At 47.9% G+C, this 12,051-nt stretch overlaps 2 protein-coding genes across 11 annotated transcripts in view; one reads left to right on the top strand and one right to left on the bottom strand.

The window, feature by feature from the left end:
- SH3TC1 (SH3 domain and tetratricopeptide repeats 1) overlaps positions 1-1,954 on the top strand; it is a 32,699-nt gene extending 30,745 nt beyond the window's left edge. For 3 of the 8 annotated variants that reach the window (XM_058193580.1, XM_058193577.1, XM_058193578.1), the window contains exon 17: positions 680-1,952. In XM_058193580.1, coding sequence (XP_058049563.1) covers positions 680-916 — 237 coding nt within the window. In that variant the 3' untranslated portion in view covers positions 917-1,952. Of the gene's footprint in view, positions 1-679 lie in introns of all 8 variants that reach the window. The other 5 variants (XM_058193574.1, XM_058193576.1, XR_009156360.1 and 2 more) reach the window with 4 other exon arrangements.
- A 76-nt stretch (positions 1,955-2,030) lies between these two features.
- ACOX3 (acyl-CoA oxidase 3, pristanoyl) overlaps positions 2,031-12,051 on the bottom strand; it is an 18,948-nt gene continuing 8,927 nt past the window's right edge. For 2 of the 3 annotated variants that reach the window (XM_058193581.1, XM_058193583.1), the window contains exons 9-18: positions 11,503-11,685; positions 9,448-9,570; positions 8,225-8,345; positions 7,247-7,369; positions 6,991-7,101; positions 5,734-5,849; positions 5,405-5,579; positions 4,315-4,382; positions 3,625-3,711; positions 2,031-3,477 (exon numbers count right to left, since the gene is read on the bottom strand). In XM_058193581.1, coding sequence (XP_058049564.1) covers positions 3,358-3,477; positions 3,625-3,711; positions 4,315-4,382; positions 5,405-5,579; positions 5,734-5,849; positions 6,991-7,101; positions 7,247-7,369; positions 8,225-8,345; positions 9,448-9,570; positions 11,503-11,685 — 1,227 coding nt within the window. In that variant the 3' untranslated portion in view covers positions 2,031-3,357. The remainder of the gene's footprint in view (positions 3,478-3,624; positions 3,712-4,314; positions 4,383-5,404; positions 5,580-5,733; positions 5,850-6,990; positions 7,102-7,246; positions 7,370-8,224; positions 8,346-9,447; positions 9,571-11,502; positions 11,686-12,051) is intronic. The other variant, XM_058193582.1, reaches the window with a different exon arrangement.

Raw genomic sequence — 12,051 nt, 5'->3', positions numbered from 1 at the left:
AACCGCCCAACCATCGCCTGCCCCCTTCTCGGCAGAGGGGGACCACAAAAGGCACTCCGGCTTCTCTTGGCCCAGAATGAGCTTTGCCACCATTGCCAAATCTCAGTGGCAGATGTGTGAGTGTTGAGGTTGTGGGGTAGGTTGTTGCTGCGTTTCTTTTGCAGGTGTCAACCTTGGCAAGGACGTCCCTAAGAATCAGAAAGTCTTTTCTGCCATGACGGTGTCTTCTACTTGCTTTTGGGTTTGAGAGTTGGGTGAGCAGAGCCGCTAGTGGGAACAGCCAAGAGTGAGGCAGAACAGAGTTACCGTTATCTGCACCGTGATTGGTTGCTGTGTGTGTCGAGGGGGAGTTTCCCTTCCCCCCCCCATTCCCTTTTTCCTTCTGAGTGCCCTGGGATTTACCCATATAGCCAATAAGGTAATCGGGCAAAGAGGAGCATCATGAGGTAAATCCCAGGGCACTCAGAAGGAAAAAGGCAGGGGGAAAAGGGAAACTTCCCCTCCACACCCACAGCAACCAATCACGGTGCAGATTATATATATATATATATCTCCACAGCTGCCGTGCAATTCCCTGACACCCTTGTTGTTTTCCTAGACTTTGATTTACCATCCAGCCTGTTTCCATAAAAAAAAAAAAAAAAGTAATCGCAGCCCCTCTTATCGCTTAATGTTTCAGGATCCTTTTGATGCTGCAGGATACTACAATCTGGCGCTGGCTGCCGCCATGGACTTGGGGAACAAGAAAGCGCAACTGAAGATTTACACCAGACTTGCCATAATTTACCACAATTTCCTTATCGACCGAGAGATGTCTCTCTTCTTCTATCAGAAAGCCAGAGCCTTTGCCACGGAGCTAAATATCTGCAGAATCAACCTCTCTCCAGACCAGCCTCCCAGGAGAAAGGTCCCATGAGCCTCTCCTCTGGACACTGGCTGGAGGGCTTGCAAGCGACAGAGGGCAGCCCCGCTTTTTCGGGTACCTGAGAACAAGAGTTTCGGTTTCTGAGGCACTCAGTTCCTCCTCCTCCTTCCCACCCATTCCCCTCAAAATAAGGACAAAGTCAAGAAAAGGGCATCAGGGATGATCCTGCTGGCTATGAAACTAAAGAACAGTTGAAGCCAGCAAACAGTAATCAAACTCAAATGGAAGCATTTAACTGAAAATAAATATGCTAAAATAATACATATACAAACTTAACATTTTCTCATGCTCCAATTTTAACATAGTTCCAGGTCTGTTTGGGAAACGGTGGTTAGAATATGAATATGTTACCTGAGGCAGCAACTGATGGATCTCCATATGAAAGAGTAAAGTAATAACATTCAGTGGGGCACCCAGTTACAATCTGAGGATTTTACTAGCGCCCCCAAAGAGTGGAGATCTCTTCGAGATCTGTTCAACATCCTTTCCAGCCTCTTGTGTCCGTGAAGGACTCCAGGGTGGTTGTGGTCTTTAGGAGATGTTCTGAAGGATCAAGAGTTGGGCCATGGCTTAATTTTCAAGGTGGGTGAGAAAAAAAAAGTTCCGAATGTGTCTGAGCCATTCAAGAGAACTTGACAAGGCGTGAAACAGGCAGTTGGGTGCCTTCCAGTACATTCCCTTTATAGCAACTGTCAATGTCTGTTTCAGGATTATCCTTAGATGCTCTTCCCTGTAACTGAGCCAGTTACAACAGATTCCTTCTGTTGTAGCAGAACATGGATGTTCTTATCCTGGAATAAATCCGACAGGAATTTCCTCAACCCAAAAGCAAGAAGGAACTGAAGGTCAATGAAAGGAACACTGGATGTCCAGCTCTTCGCATGGAAGGAGGCCTCTTTCCTCAAATCAACACACAGTACAGAGTGACAGATTTGTGGAATGGCTGGGGGTTCTCCTAGAACTCTACCTTACCATGAATATTGTGATGTTCCTTGTTGCAGATGCTTTTTCTTTTATATCTTACTGTGGGTGTTCATGTTGTGTCAGACAATTTATTTTTTTTGTTTGTAAGCTGTTATGAATTTGAATGGACATACTGAACAAACACCATTAATATCTTTTTATTACTGTACAGACATACATGGGAAACTGAGTCAACCAGACCCAGATTGCAAGATTTACCTTATAGGTGGTGGGAGCCGGAATCAAAAGGATGCAGCAACCAGCCCATGCTAGATGCCAGCTGAGATTTCCTCGGCCACTTACTTCTTCAGGATTGGATTCCAACCCTCAGTTTTCATAATGCTTAAGAACAGAAATGGTTCAAAGTAGGGTCTGGATTGAGAACACTTCCTGATCTGGATCCCAGCTAGGAAGGACCAGGTCTCAAAAGCAGACTGCTAAAAAAAGGAGGTGAAAGGTTTCCTCATCTCGCTGCCAGAGGGAGGGAGGAAGGGAGGGGATATGCCAAGTCCATTGCCAGGGTTTCGTGGTCCCCTTCTTTTCTCTTCGGAGACAGGCTGCTCTTCCCTAGCACAGCCTGGCAGCTGGAAGGTCAGAGAGACATTCAGAGCTTCCTCTCCAGCGTTGCTTATCCTAAAACTGTGATGGCGAACCTGTGGCATGCAGCGCCCTCTCTATGGGCACACGAGCCGTCGCCCCAGTTCAGCTTTGTGGCGCATGCGCGCGCGCCTCCTGCCAGCCAGCTGGTTGTCGGGTCTCTGCTGTGCATGCACGGGGGGCACACGTGCAGGGCATGCAGCACCCCCCCCCGCATGTGCATTGCATTTTGAGGGTTCGGGCGCGCACACACATTTGCGCATGCCTGCTTTGGGCACTCAGTCCGGAAAAGGTTAACCATCACTGTCCTAAAACCTTAAAAAGAAAAACATGTGGAGAATTAAAAGAAAAAGAAAAAAAAACTCTTCCAAAATGACATCTCAGAGGAACTGAAATATGCCTTTCCTGAAATATGCTACAGGATTGGGCTGTTGCTTGTTTTGCCTTCTGTGATGAGACAGAACACTGATGTCAGATGCGAAACAATAACTTAATTCAAACTTAAAAGCCTTTCCTGAAGAATAAGATTATATTAATCTCATGTACCAAATGCAAATATTTAAAGGGGCATCTACAAAAAAAGCTGCTGGCTTTCAACATGGTCAGTAACTTATGGACAGAAAGCTATTTTAACAGATTATTGTTCGAGAAGCAACTGGACTTTAAATGTCAGGAATGCTGAACCGGCAGAGAAGAAATATTCCATCATTCTGAAAGCAGACAAGAAGCCAATTCAGGGAAGCAGCTTCCATGGGGAGGCCCTGCGTTGCTCGGCTGTTTCTCCCAAGCTCAGTGTCTTCTTTCATTTCCTTTAACATGATCCTTTCCCTCCTGCCATGAAGGTTCACTAGCAGCTTGATGGGCTTTCCCGTTTACATTCTGGACCTCAACTTGCCCACGACAGGTTTGTTGTTACAAAATTCTGACCACCAGGAGGGCCTTTCCAGGATCTTTGGGCTCTGAAGAACTGCACCCCATAGATTTTTATATAGCTGGAGAAACAAAAAAACGAGAAAGATTTCGGTCAAAACAGTAAGTTTCGAAGGAAGGAAAAGGAAACTGGTATCAGAGATTGGTAATGCAATTCTGTGATGCAATTCGGAAAGCAAGAATATGGGCTAGAAGATGGACCCGCTTACCTCTCCATCGGCCTTGGCAATTGGGGAACCGAGGACAAAGTCAGGGGGGGCAATCACATCCACCAGAGTCACTGCTTCATTCTTCAGCTAGGAGACAGATAGAGGGGGGGGGTGTTGAAAAAGGGAAGAGGAGAGAAACTGGCCATCGCATCGAGGAGTCCATGGCAACAACAACTGTAGAAGACCAGCATAATTGACCAGGCGAAGACCTATCTAGACTTAGTTTTTAAGCCGTGTCCATATCTGCTCTGTTTCAGAGAACTTGGCTAACACATTTTCATGAATGACACAAGGGTAATAACACCAAACAGCGATCGCAAAGGGCTCCAAAGGCTCTCTTTAATTAAAGTGGACCAAGGAAGCTGAAATTGGAAAATGCAGTTCTGGGGAGGCAGATGGGAAGTGACCCCTCTTGTTCCTCTCAAGTCAAATTTCCCCCTCGCTACAGGGACCTGAACTGGCTGCGAGGTGCTGGGAAGGGCAAGCAGGTTACAAATGATCTAGAAAGTGAGGACATTGCTTGGGGTGAGGCACTGAAGTTAAACACAGGGAGGTTCATGATATGAACAGCTTCCTGGGTCTTCTCTTACATTGCAGATGGGGAACCTAACACCTTGAACTTAAATATCCACTGAAATCTGATGGGATCGACAAACTTTCAAGATCTCAATAGTCCCTACTGAAACGTACCTTTGAACAAAGCTCCAGAATTGAATCCTGCATCAGTTTACCGGCATTTTCACCTAAAAGGTAGCCACCTGAAATGTATGCAGAGCAGTAACACATTCAGAATCAAACAGTTCATTCATACTGAAGCACACTTTTAAGTTCCTGTCGGGTACACGATACGCAGAAATAATTCCCAAAATAAACCGAAGGTGCTGTACTGAGGATTAACACTCTGGTGCTTTGCATTCGAGACCTTCCTGACTACAAGATATGGAAATGGCACAACTGGGAAAGGTTCACACATCTCACTAGGAAGGAAGGAAGGAAGGAAGGAAGGAAGGAAGGAAGGAAGGAAGGAAGGAAGGAAGGAAAGGGTAGGAGGGGATTCAGCTGCTCTTCCTGGGCTGAGGGCAGGACTGTCTCCTGGGCGCGGAGAAGGGCAAAACATCCCACTGAAAAGGGTGAGGAGGAAATTATTCTGCCCAGAGACGGACAGTACCTGGGGATTCTCAAATGGTGCCTCTGAGTGTGGAAGGGTCTGGACAGGCAGATCCAAGAGACACCTGCTCCTCTTTCCACAACCGCCTGGCCCCTCCAACACCTTGGGGGAGGAGGGGATCCTGAATCCAAAGTGCTGCACCGCCTTCCTTAACAGCCTGCTGAGGGGTGTGTGTGTGTGTCCCAGGCCTATGGAGCAGCAGCATCTCTTAACAAGGAAATCTGGAGCATTCAGCAGCAACCAAGCCAGGCTTACAAGTAGCAAGTTAATCTGCCGATTTTACTTAGCCTCAGTCTGGCCCTGATTCAACTTAGGACAACTTAAAAATAGGTTTAGAACAGAATGTAAAAAAAATGGGAGATTTAAAGTTTAAATCATTCAAGAGAAATACATCATCCCTCTCTAGAAAAAGAGGCATGACTAAAAAACTAAAATGCAAAAACACACGAGGCTGAAATTGTAAGTGTGTAATGTATTTCACCCTTATATTAAATGGTACACTTTGGGCACTTTAATTTCTCAGCAGGTTAGCGGATAAGATGAATTGTAAGTGTTTTGCAACAAACATTTATGGGTCACAGAGCTCACAGGAAGACATAAAGGCAACCTCACCTTGGTAGAGTATTGCAGTGTGCTTATTTAAAGACCAGAGTCCGTAGAGTGAACAAATACGCTTTAGTACCGGCTGAAGATTTACCGGTGTGCTGGGACTGTGCACGTGTTTGTGGTACTTTTGCAAAACTGTGTGCTCAATAAAAGCTATCGCTAAAGAACGACAGTAATACACCTGTGGAAAAAAGGGAAAGCGTACTTCAGGATGACCATTTAAAAGCAGAGCTGCAAATATAGCAAAGGGTGACCGTGGAATTAAAGTGAGTGGAGGCTGCTCCTCTCACTTGAAGGAAAACCTAGAACTCTCTGAAATAAGAACCGGAAGTTACCTGGCTGTTGTTCTTTGCCTCAAAATCACCACAGCCACTTTCTTCCTGCTTCTTCAGTTTCTGGATGCTTTCTCGGAGCAAGTAACAAACCAGCCACTTGTAGGCCCTCAAAGACACTGCAGGAAGGAAGGAATGGCAGTTGTTTTATACATTCATTCATTCAATCCAACGTGACGACGGGGACAGCGAGCAGCAATACACGTAATGAACGTCATTGGATGCATTATGAGCATTGCCAGAAGTCAAGGCCATTTTTTCTTGCGTGGAGTTCATAAAGAGGAAAAGGATCAATAGACATCATGACCAACAGATCCCAGGGAGATGAACCCATTTTCACAAACATTGGGAAGTTCACTTAATGCGCCAAGATCGTGGCTGTTGTGGCCTGCCAGACTCGGACGATGAGGAGGTTGGGGAGGAACTTGGGCCAGTTCTGGAGTCTGAGGAAAGCTCTGATGGATACTGTGTGTCAGAAGCAGAGATAGAGCCAGGGCCGTCCGACATTTCCCAGCCACGGAGAGGCAGCTGCCTTCAGAAGCTAAGTGGGGAGGAAGAACAGCTGGGGCCTGTTCCAGATGTGCGTGTGTGCAGAGCTGTTAAGAGAGGAGAACAACGGAGGACAAGGAGTCGACTTGGGAAGCAAAGTACACGTGGACACTGAATGGCCCCTCCCTGGCTGGGGAATAAATAGACGGAAAGGGGAGTGGTGGTTGTAGGAGACAACCATTCAGATTTCGGAAGATTTGGCTCATCATATTTCATGCCTCAGAGACTGCTTGCCAGAACTTCATTTACAGCTTTGTGGCTGGAAGCTCCCGGCCTGGCAATTATCTCAAGGAACTGATAAGGTCTGTTATTGCAGTTAACTCTTTGAATAATTATTGCCTGGACTTTTCGGTGTGTGAATGCCATTAATTCACAGGAGATAAATAAAGAGGGTTTTTCGGGAGTCTGTTTCTTGTTTCTGCTAAGGCTGGGTCAGAACAGAGGCTCTTCATTTCGGAAACCAAATTGCAAATGTCTTCAAGCCACCCTTCTGATGGCTCCCCTCTGCCCACCCAAGGCCCTGCTGCTGCTTCTGCCCTGGGTCTCCTCCCACTGCTCAGGAAGGCCAGACCACCCGGGCTGCTTTGAGCCAAACAGCTGATGAGCGCCCACCAGCCCAAGAATCACGGAGCAGGTGGTTCTCCTCCAGAACATTCCGTGATCCCGAAAGGAGATCCATGCAGCCCATCCCGGAAGGGAAAAGAGAGCTACCTGAAGAGTCCATGAGGTCTTGGGCATCTGGAAGCACGAATTTCTGACAGAGAATATCATCATAATCATTTAAAAAATCAACCGATCCCATGGGCGACGAAACAGGATGGCCTGTAGATGAAACGCCAGAGACATCAAATCCAAATCCCCATCCAAAATGCACCAATGACTCTGAGGCCCGGTGAAAGTTGGGTGCTCTTCTCTGCGTTCGCTGAGCTCCGAGCACAGCAACCCTCAGTCCTCCCCCCCACCTCACCTTGGGATCTCTCGCTCATCCACCGCAGCAGGTAGTTGCTTGTTTGCTGCAACAAAACATTGTTGTCTCCTTCGTAAGTGCAGTTTGGATCGTTGTCATTACGGATATCGCCCAAACGATTCACTGGGGATCAGGGATAAAGAGCACCCAAAAGATACAAGCATTACGAAGGAACCGTTACATATTTAAAAGCTACAAAAATCCTTCTTATTGAAAATTACCAAAAAAAAAAAAGCCCCAACCTCTATCAAGATTGAGTGATTTTTAAAAGTTGACCTCCAGCTGGGGGTCTTGCAAAACTTGCAAAACTTGATGGTGCTGAGTTTTAAATATCCAGGAAAGCCCCAGATTCTCCTTTCCCTGGAAAAACTGGAGTGAACCTTAACTATTTCGCTCCCTTCCATCTGCCTGTCACTTTTCAAGCATCCAAGGTGCTTGGTAACAAAAGACAAGGGGTTCGGTCGAATGCAAACAGCTGCAAGAGGAAGCGATGGACAGCTAGTTCTCCACAGTTCATTTAGGGGCCCTTCAAAGTTACAATGCCACTAAAAAAAGGGACTTATGACTGTTTTTTTCACTTAACGACAGTTGCAGCATCCCCACGGTCATGCGACCAAAACTCGGCAACTGTCTCATATTTATGATGGACACAATGTCCAGGGATCACGTGATCCCCTTTCGAGACCTTCTGACAAGCAACGTCAATGTGGAAACCGGATTCACTTAACGGCCAGGTTACTTACCTAACAATTGCAACGATTCACCTAACAACTGTGACAAGAACGGTCATAAAATTGGGCAAAACTCACTTAACAAATGTCTCACTTAACAACAGAGATTTTGGGCTCAATGGTGGCCAAGGACTACCGGCTTTTAGCTGATAATGTTGTCAGAATTAAACCTTTAGTGCATCACCGGGTCCCTCCCTCCCTCCCTCCCGACTGCTGGCAGGGTGCTTGGGAGAGCTGTCTCACTTACTGGCCAGGTAGCCGTGTCCCCCGCAGGCTTCCCGGCATTCTTGGATGGCTTGCTGGGAGAGCCAGGAGGAGAGGGGCTTGCCCGAGGCGGACAAGGCATGGATCTCACGGCCCAGCTCAGCCTTGGGGAAGAGGAAGGAAGAACAGAGCGGTCACCACCCCAGCCCCAGCCCCCCCCCCACTTCAGGCGCCACAGCGCGGCCGGAGGAGGGTCTCTCCTGCAGCCCCCCACTGGGGAAATGCAGACAGAGTGGGAGAACTGGGCAAAACGAAAAACATTCCAGCAGTTTCCGGTCTATCTAACGTGCACATTCATCCGAATTCTTTTTGCATGCTTATTTAACAAGAATCCCACCTCCCAAATCCCCTCCTAAATAATAGCTAGATACAGTTGCAGAAAAGTAACCGTTACCGGTATCAATAAAAAAAACAACAACAACTATTGCAATACATACACCCACCCCTATTTTGTAAATCTGAGAAGTTCAACTATAAATATACAGGCAGTCCTCAACTTATGACCACAACCGAGCCCAAAATTTTTTGTTGCTAAGTGAGACATTTGTTAAGTGGATTTTGCCCCATTTTACAACCTTTCTTGCGACTGTTGTTAAGGAAATCACTGTTGTTGAGTGATTAACAGTTTGTTGTTAAGTTAGTAACACGGTTGTTAAGGGAATCTGGCTTCCCCATTGACTTTGCTTGCCAGAAGGACTCAAAAGGGGATCACGTGACCCCCCTTGGACACTGTGACCGTTATAAGTATGAGTCAGTTGCCAAGTGTCCGAGTTTTGATCGTGTGACCATGGGGATGCCGCAATGGTTGCAAGTGTGATAAATAGAATAGAAGTTTTTATTGGCCAAGTGTGATTGGACACGCAAGGAATTTGTCTTGGTGCATAAGCTCTCAGTGTACATAAAAGAAAAGCGGTCATAAGTCACTTTTTTTCAGTGCCATTGTAACTTAGAATGGTCACTAAATGAACTGTTATAAGTTGAGGACTACCTGTACACATTCAAATATTTCCATCCAAAATCATAGACTTTTGTCAATAACACACGATGGCTCTTTGCGATGACCTTGAAGTCTTGCTCAAAGCAATTTCCACCCGTTCAACGCAACGCCGTGAAGAGAAACGTGATCCATCAGGTTCGTGGCGCAGCCATCCCGCCAAGGGGCCAGAGATTCCCGAGGATCGCTTAGGGCTTGGAAGATTCCCCCACCTGCTGGGAACTCTTGTCCCTTATCAGCAGCCCAATGTGGAACTCCATGAACTTCAGGAAGAGCGCTCTGGAGAAGTAGTCCAAGGCGTAGGTGGCTGCCAAGTAAGGGAGCAAACGCCACTGCTGCGATTTAAGGACAGTTGGATTGGGTGAGTTGGGAGGCCCACATCCCTGCAAGTACGCATCTCACCACCGGCCCTTGTGGAAGCCCCACAACCCCACTGATCCTGCTCCTTCCAAGCCAGTGACGGGATTGGTAAAGAGAAGGACGACAGGCAGCACTAAAATTAACCTACCTAGGTTGAGAGTAAACAGGGGCTCCTTGAATTATGACCACAATCAAGCCCAAAATTTATGTTGTCAACCGAGACATTTGTTAGGTGAGTTTTGCCCCATTTGAGGGCCTTTCTTGCCACGGTTGTTAAGTGAATCACTGCAGCTGGTAACTTAGTAATGTGGTTGTTAAAGGAATCTGGCTTCCCCCATGACTTGTCAGAAGGTGGCAAAATGGATCACATGACCCAGGGACATTGTGACCGTCATAAATATGAATCGGTTGCCAAGCGTCTGAATTTTTCATCATGTGACCGTGGGGATGCCGTAACAGTCGTAAGTGTGAAAAAAGGTCGTAAGTCCCCATTTCAATGCCGTTGTAACTTTGAATGGCCACTAAAAGAACTGTTGTAAGTTGAGGACTACCTGAACTTGCATTATCTTTCAAATTAGTCTTTTAAATTAAACTTGGAGCAGTGATGTCAGGGAACCGGCAGGGAAGTTCACACCAGAACACAGATCTGGGTTAACTCTGCTGTTGCTTAGTGTTACTTCTGCTCACAAAGCAGAACTACCTCTCCGTAAGGCTCGGGCAGGGAGCTTTGCAAAGCAACAGGCAATACTGGCCAGAAGGATGCTATAAACAGTCCTTGCTTAACAACGGTTCCTCCTTTACGATCATTCAAAGTTAGGACAGCTACAGAAAGAGCACGGCCCATAAAGCACACACAGCTGTTGTAAATGGTCATGCTGCCTCCCCATGATCACAGGAGCATGTATGGGGGTGTGTGTGTGTTTATGAGCAATTCAGCCATTTGGTGGTCACATGGTCATGATTCGTGATGCTTTTGGCTGCTTTTCAGCAAAACAAAAACAAAAACCATTCAAAGGAATGGGTCTGTTTATTGACTGCCACAATTACTTCTGGTCAAGTGGGTTCCTCGACCTATGACTGTAATGACTTATGACCAGAACTCTTAACTGTCATGGCCCCATCAGAGCCCAGTTCAGAAGAGGAGGAGGAATGGGGACCGTCCGACGGAGGAGGCACGACTCCCTTGGCATGTTTGGGAGAGGCCACGGATGATGCTGTCCTGGGCCCCTGCAGCATTGGGGGAGGTGGTTGACCGGACAGAGACCTGCTTGTCCTCAAAGACACAAGGGAGGATCAGCTGCCGACTGAATCCCCCTCTGAGGCGGCCAGCTGCCTCCTCCACTCAATCCGAGGGCACAGAGGAGAGCGGAGTGGAGGCAAGGCCAGAGAAGGGGCTGCAAGGCTACTTGGGAGGAGCTGCCCCCCCCCACAAGGAGCACCAGGTGTGGGTTGATTTAAGCAGAGGCCGGGGAGGGGGGATTGTCTCTGTCGGGAACAGCTGTTTGCTTTGCCATGGCCCCCACCGGCCTGGGAAAAACTCAGCCTGTGTGTTACCTTGTGCCTCTGCCCCGTGGCCTCTGGACCTCTGCCCCGTGGCCTTATTGCCCCATGCCTTCCTGCCTTTGCGGACTGGTTTTGTTGCTTATTGGCTTGTGTTTGTGGGACTGTGGGTGGCTGCCTTCAGGGAGCTTTGGGTGGAGCCTTACCGGCCATTGTAGGGCCGTTTGTTGTGGAATTTAATAATTTAACACAATAAGGGACTCTATGGAAGGCTGCCTCCGCCTAGGCGACCTGGGTCATCGCATCCACTGAATTATAGGAAGCAGAGGCTACCTGCACCCTGAGACCCGTCGCCTTGTGAGTAGTAGACTTCCCCTTGAGCCAGCTCCTGGCCAGGCTGCCTTTACCTGCATTTGGTATTCCAGGACAGGAATCTCCTCAGCGTCGCTTGGCCCGAACTGGCACCGGGTGGCGGAGAAGCGAATGGCTATCGACACGGCCAGCTTCAGATTGACCACAGACATGGCGATGATCATAACTCTCCCGCTGGACAAGGTGCCCAGCGAAGCCCCCAAACGTTGCTTGTGATCCTGGGGAAATACAACCGTCCCGCAAGGAAGAGCTGACCCCGGGCTTAACACCGCAAGAGCCAGTCCTCCAGGGCTACGGCCACTCTGCTGAAAACCAGCACGTGAGGAAGAAGGAGGGAGAAAGGAATCGAACTTCCATACAGAGAAAGAGTCTTGATTTAGTCTGGTGCTGACGGCTCCAGGCTGGAAACCAGGAGACAGACAAGTTCTGGCCCTATGTTAGCCCTTAGTGGCTCTGGGCCAGTCCCCCTCTCTCAATCCAGCCCACCCCGCAGGGTTGTTGCTGTGGGGAAAATGGGAGGAGGAGGAGGAAGTAGGTATTAGGTATGTTCTCTGCCTTGAATTTTTTGTGAAAACTAACCAAGG

The sequence above is a fragment of the Ahaetulla prasina genome, chromosome 8 (genome assembly GCF_028640845.1).
Source record: "Ahaetulla prasina isolate Xishuangbanna chromosome 8, ASM2864084v1, whole genome shotgun sequence".
Classification (NCBI taxonomy): Eukaryota; Metazoa; Chordata; class Lepidosauria; order Squamata; family Colubridae; genus Ahaetulla; species Ahaetulla prasina.
This window is presented reverse-complemented; position numbering and strand designations above follow the sequence as displayed.